General features: G+C 40.9%; 1 protein-coding gene across 2 annotated transcripts; it reads right to left on the reverse strand.

Moving 5' to 3' along the window:
- Nucleotides 1–302: 302 nt before the first annotated feature.
- On the reverse strand, nt 303–15,394 carry PLP1 (proteolipid protein 1). Of its 2 annotated transcripts, none has more exons than XM_054561843.1 (7): nt 15,244–15,394; nt 7,585–7,771; nt 6,655–6,811; nt 5,303–5,471; nt 4,754–4,827; nt 3,531–3,596; nt 303–2,427 (listed from the first exon to the last, which is right to left on the reverse strand). In XM_054561843.1, the coding sequence occupies exons 1-7, from the start codon at nt 15,245–15,247 to the stop codon at nt 2,356–2,358; spliced, it is 729 nt and encodes a 242-aa protein (XP_054417818.1). In that variant the 5' UTR covers nt 15,248–15,394; the 3' UTR covers nt 303–2,355. The 2 variants fall into 2 exon arrangements, with proteins under 2 accessions (XP_054417818.1, XP_054417817.1); XM_054561842.1 differs by having other exon boundaries at nt 6,550–6,811.
- Nucleotides 15,395–15,618: the final 224 nt, after the last annotated feature.

Consider the following 15,618-nt stretch of genomic DNA (forward strand, 5'->3'; position numbering starts at 1 on the left):
ATGTTTCTCTCCCTCTGTTTTTCCCTCCCTTCCCTTCTCTCTAAAAATAAATAAATTAATAAATAATCTTTAAAAAATGTACTCTTTGGGTTTCTTTGGGTAATTAGTGTTGCCTCTGTTTCTTAGTGTCACCAGCTATAAAAATAGAAGTGATTTATCTACTATATTTTAGAGAATTATTGTGAGAATGACTCGGATGACCTGAAAAATTAATGAACTTCTTAAACAAAGCACAATAAAAATATAATTATTCAAGTTCTATTGTGGGGTTAAAGAGAACAATTCACTTAGAGGACACAATGTTTTATTGAGAACATTCTTAATTTTATTTTCTTTAATTTTATAAAATGCATTTTGTAAGATAAGTTTGTAAAAGCTTATCCATTATGTGTGTTAAAATTGAAATTCTATATCAGAAATGAAGGATACTCTTGCAGTTGATTACTCTCTCTTTGTATGTGTATATATGTGTATGTATGCCTGGGAGGTTTTCAGGAAAGGTTGGTTATTTATGTTATTAAATTAAAAAAAAACACAAGGTATGGATTACTTCACTTTTTTTGATCTTGATTGGTTTCTTACAGAACATTTTTCATCTCTTCCCTCTTTGCAGCCTGGAAGCTTATCTGTTATACTGGTCTGAAAACAAATACCAAGTGTCTTTTTGTAAAGATATTACATCTCCTTAAACATTGCTTAAACCACTTTGGCAGGAAATTATACAACTCTTTACCACAAAAAAGCTGCCTACAGTCATATCCATAAAATCCTTCCTTCAATAAGGATCAATCAGCCTTTTATCTTTAAACCAAAGTTAATAAACAAGAAAGAGAAGACTGAAACCTGGGAGCTATTCAGGTTTCAAAATCTTTCCAAAAACCTTTCCTTTTCTGTGGAAACTTGCCAACTGAATAGCTGACAGCTGGAACATTAAGTTATGTGTTCTACACCAGGAGAGAATAACCTGTATGATAAATCTGACTTTTTAACAAACCAAGGTAACACTGCTATACCAAATCATTTCCCACTAGCTAGAAAGAACAATCAGCTAATAATTAAAATAATAGGTTATTCAAATTGAAGTTCAAATTTACCAAATCTGTTTCTGTAGGCAGAATAATTTACAGAAGATTTCAATAGATGCATGGAACTAGCCAATTTTATGTATCATTTGTGATGTTTACTGTTCGATTTTCATTTGTTAAAGAATCATAGTCAAAGAATCATTCTCCAGACCTTTCTGGTACACACCCAGCCAAATGATAAACAAACTGGAAAGTGTGAAATATGCATCAGTCTGAAACAAATCAAGATCTTCAAATCACCTACAATGACTGAATAGATAATACCCATGAGAAGAGCACCATTGTGAAGATATGACAGAGGCCAGAGTACACAGCTAATTAACAGGAAAAAAAAGACATGCTATCATAGAGTTATCTACCCTGTGTCTATCAGAGGGCTGGCTCAGTTTACACCATTAGCCACTAGCAACTGCTGCTCCTTAAGCGAGTCTTTTTTTTAAATCTGAGTAGTTTCTCTCTATTCTCAGCTCCTTGGAAACTACAGAGTTGTCATGGTAGCTGTTCTTAAGGAGAAGGGGGTGAGAAAATGCTGACAACACCCTGTTTCTCTTCTCTAGCAAGGTGTAAGGCCAGGTTTCCCCTCTGTTTACACAGACACTACGCTCCCTTATGCTATAAGTAAGGTTGGCTGAGTTATGGCTTAAATAGTCCTTTGCCATTGGGGTCAGCGCTCTCTTTCTATGGGTGAAAGATCCTTGCTTTGACCCCCTCTCCCAGCTGCAATAGGTAGATTTTGGGAAAAGCTCTTATTGTTTTATTGGCATTCCTTTTTTCTTCTATCTTCAGTGGTAATAGGGAGACAGGACTGAATTCTCTGTTTTGCATACCAAAGAGAATATATTTGGTCCCCATAGATGGAAGTAGGACAAGGTGCCTTCCTTCTTTCTACCTGAGCATCTTTCTTTTCACTTTGTTTCCATGAATGGAAGTATCCTTTGAGAAGGAAACTCTCCCTGATCCTCAGGAGATGCTTGAAAGTTGTGGTAGAGCCTCCATTTCTTTGTGACTTGCAGTTGCAGAGTCACCACCTTAAGCATTTCCCAGTTCTAGCAGGAACCAGCTGTGAAGCAAAATGACTAAAAGAAGTACATAAGAGGGGAGAGTCCACAGAGAGACATCAATCACCACAAGACTCTCCTTTCTTGTTACACTCGTCAAGTAAGAAGAGGGCCAGTCAGTGGCAAAGGCAAAGAGTTAACACGGGAGACGTAGCATGTAGGCTGTGTGGTTAGAGCCTCACTATTAGGGAAAGGGAAGTTTCTACAGGCAATCAGAACTTGGTGCCTCGGCCCATGAGTTTAAGGACAGCAAAGTTGTAAGTGGCAGCAATCATGAAGGTGAGCTGTAGGGAACAAAAGAGAATATGAGTGAGAGTATGAAAGGAAATTCTCTCCCTCCTCCAATATTCTTGGGAATGAGGAAGGGATGAAATAATTTATAGCTAAACAAAGGGGGAAAAATCTATTCTTTAAAAAGTAACACATCCCAGGCTTTTGTCCTATCTACTTGACTACCAGTCCTCCCTGAAACATTTTTTTCCAATGGCCCAGGCCCATAGAACACTCATCAAGGATTTATTCCACACCTATGCTTGGCCTAGCACAGACTTTTCCTGAGGGAAGTGAACAATGCATGGGCTCTGCCATCATTTTACCCACATGTCTGAGTGACCTGGAATCACAGGGCCCTTGCTGCAGGCAACACAGCCTTCCAGTGCTTAATGCATCAATTTATTTTACAAAATGAGAAATGACTATATAAAACCTTCAACAATAGGGGACAGGAGTTCTGTGAGATTATCCTTGAACATTCACCACTTATTCAATGACTTCAGATAAATTGCTTCACCCTTCATCGCCCTAGGTTTTTAATGTGAACAATGAATGCACTCCACTGACACTGTGCTATAATACCATCAATGGGACTTAAGACATAGAATCACATTATAGCAATAACAATTCTCATACTGTTAGGGGGCCCTTCCTGTATTTACAGGAGAGTAACTAAATCCCTTGGAGAATATCCAAGATGGAGTCATATTTACAGTATATAGAATTTCAGGCTTTAGAATACTATGTTTAGTAATATTTCAGTGTTCTTGACACTGATCTGACCAGGATGTGTTGGGAATTAACTGTAATGTATGACTGTAAATCATTTGGTGATATTAAATTTTCTGAAAATGCTAAATATTATTGTTCTTGACTATGAATCTCTTACCTCCTCTTTCCTCATACCATTTGCAGTGTTCCTCTCTAATTTCTGGTTTTTATGCCTTGCCAACACAAAGTAGAAGTGTACAGTCTCTACACTTTGCTGTCTCTTCCCAGCAGCTTCTCTCCATCATTTTAAAGTGAGAAGGAGTCTATTTTTTGCCTTTCAGCATAGGTGGACACCAGTTATCCAGGCCCATTTATTTGCTAATATCATTCAAAGACAACTCACCAGAGAAACCAGTGTGGCTGCAGCCCCCACAAACGCAGCAACAAACAGGTGGAAGGTCATTTGGAACTGCAAGAAAATGCAAAAGGAAGAACTGTTTCTTGCAACAGAAAAAATATACTCTGCTATAGATCACTCATTCATCTTTCTGAATATGTGTTGATATCTTTCTCTGTGTTATTTTTGCATCTCTAACTTGTCACTTCTCTGAGGGTAGATCTCCCATTCTTCAGTGTATACCATAATACCTAGACCCATAATGCCCAGAACACAGAATACATATGAAATACTCATAAAATTTTTTAATAACTGGTTCCTTACAATTGTGCCCAGGATACCAAAATTGTAAATCAATATTTTGCTTTCAAATAAATTATTCACTACCTTCTTCCTCAGGATTACTTTTATTTCTCTGCTTCATTTATGTATAATATCTGTTTTCAATACAGTGTTTCCCTTTTTCAAATGTACTGTTTTTTACTTCTCACTAGAGATTGTGAAGTTCCAAACTGAAAGTGTTTTGTAAAACCTATGAATATCTCTATGCACAATTTTCTTAATGGGTTTTTTTAACTAAAAAGTGCAAATTTTCATTTGGGGGATTTTACCATTAACCTCTATCTTTACCTAAAGTTACACATTTCTCTTCTAAGGGAAGGGTCCTTGGAATGGAAGGCTTTCTATGCACCTCTAGAGAACATAGATATTTTACCATCTATGCTCATTGGCTCAGGGACACTAAGCTGGTATTTTTTTATCCTCATGTGAGGATTTTTTTTTCATTGCTTTTAGAAAGAGAAGAAGGGATAAAGAAAGGGAGAGAGAGAAACTTCAATGGGAGAAAGAAGCATTGATTGGTTTCCTCCCATACACAATCAGACTGAGGATTGGCATTTGTACTGGGGACCATATGCATCTGAAACAAGAATCATCCACATCCAAATCAGGGGTTGAATGCACCCACTCCCAAACCAGGGATCAAACCCACAACCTAGGGATGAGCCCTGACTGGAAATCAAACTCGCAACCTTTCAGTTACAGTTTGATGTTCTAAACAATTGAGCCATACCAGCCAGGTGTAAGCCAATATTTTGTAGAAGGCAATCTGCTAACTCAAAATCCAGCAAAGAGAAACTGTGGTCCTTAAAATTAAAGGCCATGGGTAGGAATTTGTATGGTACTAGCCATTCCACTGTAAAGTAAAGTAACCTAAATGGTGCACTCACCTCAGCTGTTTTACAGATGGACAGAAGGTTAGAGCCACACACCTTGCCAGGGAAAGCATTCCATGGGAGAACGCCTAAGACACACAAATCAACTAAGGTGAGCTTCATGGAGTTGTGGGGCTACATGAAGACTTTTCTTCAGAGCCCTTCTTTCATTTTTTAATCATCCTGGCTGAAAAGTTGGATCCTACTAACAATCAGGACCCTCTTTTCTAAAAATTTACCAAAAAAATAAAAATAAAAGGCAATATTGAATACTTGTAAAATCTTATATTTGTTATTGAAATGTAACTGTTCTGAGTTGGGAACAGCAGTCAAATAGGGTAGAGTTGGGTATACAGCCAAGAAATCTCCTCCCACTTCCAGTAAGTTTCCTTTCAAGGGAAGAAACGTCTCCAGTTTCAGTGGAGAGGGGTTAACAAACTAAGATCCAGGCATCCCTCTTATTTTTCCCCATAATCACCACACTCCTTACCCTAAGGAAAGAACCAAAGTTATAGTGCTTCCATAAGGGGGTTGAGGAGCCAAGGCACTCATGCACTAACTCACCATACATTCTGGCATCAGCACAGAGGCTGCCTATACTGGCAGAGGTCTTGCTGGGGGAGGCAATAGACTGGCAGGTGGTCCAGGTGTTGAAGTAAATGTACACAGGCACAGCAGAACAGGCAAACACCAGGAGCCACACAACAGTCAGGGCATAGGTGATGCCCACAAACTAAAACAATTGACATGGGTTGGTTAGAAATGAGCATTAGCCTGTAGATGTTGAAACACAAAGTGGGAGATCCTGGAGTGGCATGTGCCAGAAATGGAATCAGATTCCAGGGATCTCCACCAAATGAAATTAGTAAGCAAGGCACCTCTGCCAACTGTCATTGGCAGTATCTACTAGCGAACTGGCCCTGAGTGTGACAGAGGATGGCAGGAACAGGTAGGGGTTTGGAGTGAGAAGGATCCCTGGGTTAGAGAGGCTTCAGGAGATTTGTTGGGCAGATAAGGTGTGAAGAAATCAAAGTAGATCTTGAAAGAAAGTCGTGCCATTTCTTGACTTAGGCTGAGCTTAGAAAATATTTCTTATCACAGGACTTTTGATCCCTAGTCATTGAACAGCCAATAGTAAATTTAAATTTCAGATTAAAAAAAAACAAACCCTTTCTAAATCAACTGCTGGTCACAAAAGACATCACCATAATCCACAGATGTTCAGCCCCTGAAGGACCTTTAACTCTAGAGACTGAAAACCAATGTGTGCCTCAATAGAAGCATGGATGGCCCTCAGTCAAAAGATGAAGCATTAAATGTGCAGATTTATCCTAGTTCCCCCTGGGACCTCCAACAGTGTATGATCCCAAAATATTGTGGATTCTACCTTGGAGTCAATTATTTAATTTCCATGATCCACCATCCCTCTCAGATTAGCTACCTATGTCTCAGCTGCATGGATGACATTTTAAACTCTTAGGCAGTCAAATCTACTCTTGTTATGGTCCTTCCTAGGAGGGGAGTAAAGGGATACCAACAGGTGACTTAGAAATGGTCTAATAATACAAAGCATCCCATAAAACTCATGCTTTTCATTTTGACATGAAATTTTCTAGGGAACTTTACAAAGGTGAGGCTAAGCCAGCTGGGCACCACGTTCTTCCTGACCTTGTTCAGCTGTAGCCATCACTTCCTCACTAAAAGGCCAGGTACTGGGAGAGGACCCAGCCTTGGGTGAGGGTGAGGCCACAGACTCATGCCCAATTGTCCCCCACCCCTTGTTATTGCCACAAAATCCTGAGTATGATCACCTTGTCGGGATGTCCTAGCCATTTTCCCAAACAATGACACACCCGCTCCAAAGAATGAGCTTGATGTTGGCCTCTGGAACCCCTCCCCTTCTGGCCCCCTGTTACCGTTGCGCTCAGGCCCTTGCCGCAGATGGTGGTCTTGTAGTCGCCAAAGATCTGCCTGACTGCACCGGTGGTGTAGAAACCCTCAGCCAGCAGGAGGGCCCCATAAAGGAAGAAGAAAGAGGCAGTTCCATAGATGACATACTGAAAGGCATGGATCCTGCATTAATAGATAGACAAATGAGACCAGAGAATCTTATTAATTGAGGAACCAGTTCCCTTCCTGCATAAATGACGTGAACACTTAAGTGGGCACCTAAACAAGACTAGTGAGTCTTTACAGGAATAACTAGGCTCTGCCTCCATGCTTCCACCTTATTTGGATTGAAGTAAAGGAAGACAGGGAGTGTGTGGCTAGATGCACATGCTTTTCCGCCTGCACCTTGCCTACACTGTGACCTGAATAACCAGAACCCTACTCTCTGCCTAACCCTTCAGAGATGCTCCCTCAGAGAAGAGAGGAGAGAGGAGCTGGACAAGAAAACCAATGAAGGAACAGGAACCTAACTTGCTCTAGGAATAGGAGAAGCTAGTAATGGGCCTGAGCAGACTCAAGTGGTGTGTCAAACTAAGTGCAGTGACCCTACTCTGTCCAGTCATTACTCCTCCCCCGAGTTCTCTATACCTACCATTTCAGAGGCTCCAACTCAGTCAATGTTAACTCTACTGAGCAAAAGTTTGAATGCATCGAAGAGAGCAAGGGCTGGGGGAGTGGCAAGCAGACAGACTCCTGCTTTCTAAACTTGGCACTTTCTCCTTATTTAGGAGTTCAAATGTGCCATAAGTGAAATCTGCACACAGAAGAAAGACTCAGGAATCCTTCCTGATGCCACATCAACCCTCTACTTGTCACTAAGGTACTTATGAGTTCTGTGTCTCCAAGATGGAGAGAGGGAAAAAAAGAGGGGTTTGTGTGGGATGACAAGTACTTACACATTGATAAGATACTCATAGTCCTGGTAGTTTTTGGAGAAATAGGTCTCAATTAGTTTTTCTGTACCAGTGAGGGCTTCATGTCCACAGCCACAGAACAGCGCCACCCCAAAGAAACACAATCCAGTGGCCACCAAGGAGGCAAAGGGGGCCCCTACGAGACATCTTGCACAGCACTCTAACAAACCTGGGGAAGAAGGAGGGGAAACAGTCAGGAGTGTACAATAGGAAAGCCATGCCACTCATACCTCTCTGCCAGACGAGCCAGGCCCTGTGCTCACATGCATGGATGGAGTGTCACCTCAGAGTCCTAAAAGCAGAAGAGTATAGAGCTTTAGGCTTGTGGAGTGTGACATTGACCCCCAAACTATGCATTCCAGGTAGGGGAAACTGGAAAATTGCATGCTCCTGGATATTCCTGAACATTGTGTGAATGTGCTGCATGGAATGCTTGATTCTTATTAGTCTAAATGTGTGGGCAGCAGTCCAAAGAGATGGTGGGAACTGGCAGAGGACAGAAGATGGTAATGGGAGAATTACTATTATTATTCCCAGTAATAAAAATTCTTAGTGATTTTTGAACATTTTTCCATTGCTAATTTCTCCTCTTATATTATTGCTTAGCCAATGTCCCCATCCTTAGCCTTACATAGCATTTCTGTCAAAACAGCTACAAAGAGACTTTAAACAAAGTCAGCAGAGCATTAAACATCTTTCTGACATGACAAAAACAGACCAGGGCCTGGGAACACAGATGTCTTAAAGTGCTAACAGTCCCTGAGATCCCCAGACCTGCTGAGACAGGAAAAGCACACCTCAGCTTCTCCTCAGAAGTCTCAGACTCTGAAAACAGTTGTGCCCCAATTACTAAGCCCATGCTCTCAGGTTCCACATGAAGTAAAACTCAACAAATTTCAAGTAGATGATTGTCTAAATGGGGAAAGGATGGCTCCCTCTGGCCTCTTGGTCTGATCCCCAAAAGTTAGAAGAAATAAAAGTGTTAATCATGTTAGAAAAGAATTCTTTGAATACATACATATACAAATACATACAGTGATTTTTATATCTATTCATTATAATATATATAGATACGATATATGAAGTATTTTATATTTTTGTATATTATATGTATATGAGTTATTTGTACACATACATACACACATAAATAATCAGCAATTGTGATGAAAAACTGTTATTTTGGAAAAGCATCTTGGGGATTCTTATAAAAAGAAAACAAATTGTATTAATTTTTAGGTTTGACTTTTTATACATAGCTCACTTATCTATACCAGAGTATCAGGGACTACAGGAGTCCTTTGCCCAACACTTTTAATACTGGTATGGTTTCTTTTTAGCCCTGAGTGCGTGATCATTGGGCGATCTGCATGGCTGAATTGCATCAATGTGAACAGATTCTAAAGAACCAAATTCTCTATCATGTGAAACTTGAGGGAGACACATTTATCTCTGTTTTCAGGGCTACAGAATGAGTTAGTCCTATACCTACTATCTCCTAAAATGGCAGCCCTTCCTTGGTCCTCAAAGAGCCTTTCCTTAAAGATTCTTCTATATCACACCAGAGATTAGGCTTGGAAGCCCAAGCCAAACAAAGTAAGTAGTTAACATTTGCAACAGAACTGAATTTGTTTTCTTTTCCAAGAAATGAAGCACTGCTGTCAAAAAGCTTGGCCTCTTTTGGAAGCAATTTGTAGCTGGGCTGCTGTAAGTAAAGGCAGGGTATACTTAGCATGAATTTTGCAATAATGCTTGGTAAGAGTATCTCATCAGAACTGGCCTATGTTGTGTGTGTGCGTGTGTGTTTGCACACGCGCACACACATGCATACATGCAAATGTGCACACACATGCATGTGTATACTGGAGAGAAAAATACAGCATTTGAAATTGATTATTACTTAGGAAAAATTCCAGAAATTGATCTTCCTTTTCACAATGAGTTAAAATACTAGATGTATCCCGTAAGTCAAGAAAAGGAGCTTGAAAATAAGCAGTGCTGCCATTTTCTTTCTCTGCCTATCCAATTTTTCCCTACCCTCTTCTAGTAAAGAAAGTCTCTGAAGCCTGGGGGTGGGGGAAGGGAAATGTCAGTGACCCCACTGTTCCCTCTCTCCCTAGCACAGGGTCAGGGCTTAGACAGAGCCCTCCATGCTCCCCCAGACAAAGAAGCCTTGTTTTTCCCAGAGATTTCAGGAGCCTCATTGGTATTCTTCAGGGGCCCACAGGCCTGGGCATGGAGAGGGGGTCAGACCAAGGGAACAATGGCAGAACTGTTTGTTTAGAGTAAGGAGAGCCATCCACCCTAGCAAGTGACTATCCTATGCCCACTCACTCACCCCGGCTTTTTCACCCTGGGAAGGGCTAACTGGTGGTGCAGGTGTGATCAGAGATGGAGGAACTTGAACTTTTGATAACCAGAGAATTCCACTCTAAGTTTTAGCTGCTCCCCCTCTAGGGTTGTAAAAGTTAGGGAAAATTCTCTTTAGTGTATCTGATCCCTTGATCATTAGCCATGTAACCAGGGAGTGTCATATGTATTGTTCATACTGGGTGATGAAGGGCTAAGCTTGATACTCTCTGTTCACATCCATTTTCCCTCTATTTTCTTAGAGCTTGAATAACACAGAAAATCCTTTTCTGCTCTACAACCACTCAAAGCAAGAGACAAAAAGGACATAGGCATTAATGAGTCTCTAATGTAGAGCTGGAAATAAATGACCCTAGATAAATCTATCACTGTTGAGCTATAACCGGTTCAATATTGACATAAGCATCAGATGTCCTTCTCTTCACAATTTAAGTGAAATGTTTGTTCTGGGGGCATTTAAGTCCATCAGAAGTGAAGAGTCTGTCAGTCTGTCTAGGTAAAATATCAAATTTTGGGTTCCAATAGAGAAAAACTTAGAACATGCAAGAAATTGCATCTTCATCAAAGTAGCTGACAATCTAAACATTCTGAGAAAAGTCCATTGGATTCACTTTCATTTTTCACAACCCAATAAATGTCCATGGGAATGGGGGAATAAGAGCCTAAAGCCACAGGGTCTCTATTTCAGAATCTTTCATGGTTGAAAGGGTATTGGTGTGATTCTGGAAGGTTGTGAGGGATTCTGAAGGTTTCTTGCCTCTCTCAAGAAACAGTCTTACATTTTCCAGGCTAAGTACAACCTGAAACATAGTAGAGTTGGCATAAAAAACTATTTAGTAATAATATTACCCAATGCAACTCAGTTGGATTAAACCAACTAACTTTGATGAGAGGTCATAGAGAAAAATAATGACCATCCCCCAGTGTTTTACTTTCATTTCTGTTTATGTGGATTCAATACAGTTATTAAACACATTAGCAGTAACCTAGATCCTATGATAAACAAAAGGGAATTATAAGGCTCAGTTCCTTTCTTCAAAGACCTTTCAGTCTTGTTGGGGAGGACAAACTTATATCTGTGAACCAAAGACCAAAGCTACCTATCATCTTGTGTTAAAATGTATATAACCAAGTACTGTGGGCAAAATGTAAGGAAAGGGGAACTATTCAGTGTTGATTAGATTTATCTGCAAACTCCCCAAACTAGTCTAATGGATCTATGATAGAACTTCAAGCCCTCTTCACCAATGCTGTTCACAGGAGTCTGACAAAGATTGACAGGACTGTTGTGACATGCCAATACCTATCTAAGAGACTGTGTTGATCCTGATGCTGTCGCTTTAAGCAGGAACCAAGATCTCCCAAACCCTCCCTCCTTTCCCATGCCCCAGGCATGCCTCAAGAACAAAATCCATGATGGAAATTCATTATGAATCTAAAAACTCATCAAAGGGAGGAGAGGAAGGGCTTCATCAAAAGAGATGATAGAAAGAAACCAATTGTGCCTTGCACAATTCCCAGCTTGTCCCTTGAATCCAGCTAACAAAGGGAAAGATAGACCCCTATACAATATAGCTAAACAACAGGCAGTCTCATTGAGTAAAAAACTGGCCCTATCTCACTAGGTCTCTAATGTGCACTACAGTCTTACCTCCTCCCAGACTCCCACCCCTTAACTTCACCCCATGAACAGAGGCCTCCTTGATCAGGGCCTATAAGCAGTTGACAGGGCCAAGATGCTATAGCATCGGTGACTGGTACTGGGGATGGATAGGAATCACAGGGTGGGTTCTAGGAATAAAACAACAATCATCAGGAAGTACCAGTGACAAAGACTTTTGCTTCTGGCCTTACCCTGCAGACAAAGTCCTGCCTAAATCTTGTCTTTCCTACATGGAATCAGCTCTTATACCACATTCAAAGGCTGGAAAGGGGCCCTGCAGGCACTGGGGCATGGGAATCCAAGCCTGCTGGATAGACAAGTCATGTGGACATAGTTAAAGCAAAAGAAATCCTAGCCTCCTCTTTGAATGGATATTATTATTACGATGGCAACAGCATCTTGACCACCTTGTTTCCGGTACTCCCTGTTCCTCCACAGCGCCTGCACACATGTGCACACACAACTGATTTATGGCGAAACATTGGGAGGCTAGGGTAGAAGTTTGATTGTTAAACTCTATCCATAACACACTGCCTTTACCTCGCCCACATATAAGAAGGTAAGAAAGAAGCAACTGACACTAAGCTAAGGGACAACAGTTTTAATACCTTATTCTTTAGGTCAGTCTCCTACCAATCTCTCCTCTCTTCCTGGTTGCTGTGTAAAGCTTATCTGGGGAATTTGTTGTCTTCTTTGGGATATCAGTGACTCTTTTTCAGAGTCCTGCCTGGCAGAGAGCTCAGAGGCCAGCACAGAGTGGAGAGACTGTCCTTAGAATCATTTGAAAATATCCAAGGAGGAATTAATCCATTAGTACTTGCTGAGCTTATAAGTTTAGCCCCTGTCAGTGGGAAAGGGAGGAAAAGCTGCTTTGTTTGCCTTCCATGGTTGATGTGACCCTTCCTGATCATGTCACTATTCTGACTAGATATTACCCTGGACCTGAATTTTTGTGGGTAAGGAAGGCATTTCTATTGCTGTTTTCTTTGAAGACTAAGAACTATCCCCTGATGATGGTTTTCAGGATAATACACAAAAAAGCAAAAAGAGAAAAAAGATGCCACTGGCTGGGGTTCTGCCTTGATGGGTTTGAAGACTGTATTTCCCCCTCCCACCCAAGTACCAAGAGGTTCTTGAGCCTTGTTATTACTTAGATAGCTTTGTGAGAGTACTTCTAGTTGTCAGGCTGTTGAGTAAACTGTCTTTCCTAGCGCAGAGCCAGGACAAAAGCCCCTCCAAGCGGAGAAGATTTTTACATCTGCCTGGCTCTCCAAGGGCTCCTCTGGCTCTGCAGGACCAAGGTGAGGAGTAGGGTGCAGAATGCTGTCCGTGATCATTTCAATAAGTGTCTCTAAGAAGAGTAAGTAAATGTGCTTGTTTGGATCTGGTTTCTTTTTAGCTCCTGGAATTCTTGCAGCATTCTTAGCATCAGGGTGAGATTCAGTTAGTATTCAGGCATTTTGTAAAGCTGGATCCCTGCTCTGCCTTCACATTTTGTTTGGCCTATACCAACTTACTCTAAGCTAGCCAAAACTACATTGCTCAGCAAAGAGCCACCTTTGAAGGGAAACATCACAGCCTGGTTACTAGGATAACAACCACTGTCCTCAGACAATAGGCTTGCAGGATTCAATGTTTTGCTGTTCAGTAATGGCATTGTGTTACTGAACAGAAACTAATCAGGTACTGCTCTTTGGCTCTTTTGTGGTTCTAGTGGTATCCCAAAGACTCATTTGAAACATCCTCCTCCCAAATTGGGAGAAGATTTAAAGAACTATCATTTCCCCCATAAATCTTTTGTGCAGACACTACTGAATTCAGTGTTCCTCTTTGCTTCCAATGCTACAGCATTCTATATGGTTGAGGTAGTGAACTCCCTGTACCTGAAGGTGATTAAGAAGAGGCTGTAGGAACGTTTAATTGGCTACTGTAAAAAGGACTATTGCATTAAGGTTTGGCTCAGACAGCTTCTAAAGTTTCTTCCAACCACAGATTCCATGACATAACCGTCTACTCTAATTGTTAAAGAATCATGAACTTTCATCTCCTGAGGAAGTAATATTTAGCACCATTCTTTACTCTCTCTCCATTTTTAAAACACAACCTACCCAAACCACTGCCCTGACATCAGGTAGGTTTTCTGATGTCAGGAACTGGGCAGGAATTGAGTTTCTCCAATATTCACCTCTCACCTGGCCACACTCAGTTGGTCAAATGATTCTTACACAAGTGCACAATGTGCAGGCAAAGAAAACCCAACGATTTTTGGAAAAAATAAGAGGTCAGCTGTACACAAGTTATTGTATAATAATTGGCATTATGATTTACAATGGTTGGCTGTAATTATCGCTTGATTTTCACAACCTTGAAAGGAGACAAAACAGTTATTGTAATCCTCATTTTCCAAATGAAAAAGTGGTAATTCACAATGACTTATCCAAGGTCACAAAGTTCATATGTGGCAGATCTTGGATATAAGCTTAATTGTATTGACTTCTAATTTAGTGCTCTGCCCTCCTAATTATCCTACTGAATACATGCTGAAAAGAGCTCTCTTGATGTTTCAGGATAGAACAACCTAAAGGCTGACATCAGCTTAATAGAGTTGAAAACTTATCCTCCTGGATGTTACCAGAGTCTTCTGGGTACCACAGTTGATGGTGCATACACAGGGCAATCAATTATTACTTTATTTAGGATGCATTCAAGCTGCTACTCTTATTTTGCCACATGTAATAAATATCTACATGTTTCTGTGGCATCCTGTGTGGACAAAAATCCTTGTGCTCTACACACCTTGCTCTGAGTAAACAACTACCAACGACTAAACATCATAGCTTCTCACTTTGTTCATGGAACCTGGAGAAGCCCTCAGTACTCAACCAAGTCAGCAAGAGCCTTAAGGCCCTAGCAGCCTCTTTGTCATAGTGGGGATTTAGAGTTTGGACTATGCCCTCAGGAAGGCTAAGCCTGTGAGATTTGTTAGATATGGCCACCCATACATGCAGGCACGCACACACACACACATACCTACTCATATCCATTCTCCATGGTAAAGCCATTGAAGACTTTATTTTCATTTTCTGAAATTGAGATTGGCCTCCTTGGCCATGGCCAAGCCTGAATCCATCTTACCTAATTCACCAATTTCCTACTGTTGCCAAACAGGGTCCAAATTTCGTATCAAGCAAGCAGTTATTTAGTACATCTGAGGGGTACCCAACAATCAGTTGCCTCCAGCAGAATCAGGGATGTCAGCTGACCAGGTCATTACCAGGGCCTGAGAACCAGGGGGAAAAAGAAGGTAGAAGAAAGTGACCATATCCAGCCTGCTGGGCACTCTCTCCAAGGACCTATGGGACTCTTCATGTGCTATGCTGGAATTCTTTGCCGATAAAGCATCAATCTCAATACAGCAGAGAAGGAGTTAATCTAATTGAGTGCTAAGGAATTAAGAAACAAAAACAAAACAAAACAAAACAAACAAAACAAACAAGTGCCAAAACACAACTCACTTATACCATTGAAAACCCTGAACCCTAAAGTTGGAAATTCTATTGTGCATTCCTGTGCTTGCTTAAATATTCCATGCTAAAGTTTTTGAAACTCACCCATGTCTTTGGGACTCTGACTTCAATTGTAGCCGGCTGGCTAGTCTGCTTTACAGCTTTGTTCAGCTGGAAGAATCCTGGTCTCTCCAGTCTCCTTCTTCGGTCCTTTACTTTTTCTCTCTGAGTATCTTTGTCCTCTTCTCCAGCAATGAAAAGGGCCTTCTGATTGACAGCCAACCCACTTAAAGGGACAGGCTTGCTTTCCTCCTCCTCTCTTCCTCCCCTTCTCTTCCCTTTGTCCCCACCTCCTCAGGGATACTCCCTTCTCTGAGGGCTCCATCTTTTCTGCCTTTCACTGTCAGGTTTTGTTTTGTTTTGTTTTATTTTATTTCTTTTTTTCTTTCTTTTTTCTAAGACTTGCCTATGTGAAATTTC

This window comes from Pteronotus mesoamericanus, unplaced genomic scaffold (genome assembly GCF_021234165.1).
Source record: "Pteronotus mesoamericanus isolate MK-2021 breed Mesoamerican mustached bat unplaced genomic scaffold, CSHL_Meso_final scaffold_550, whole genome shotgun sequence".
Lineage (NCBI taxonomy): Eukaryota > Metazoa > Chordata > Mammalia > Chiroptera > Mormoopidae > Pteronotus > Pteronotus mesoamericanus.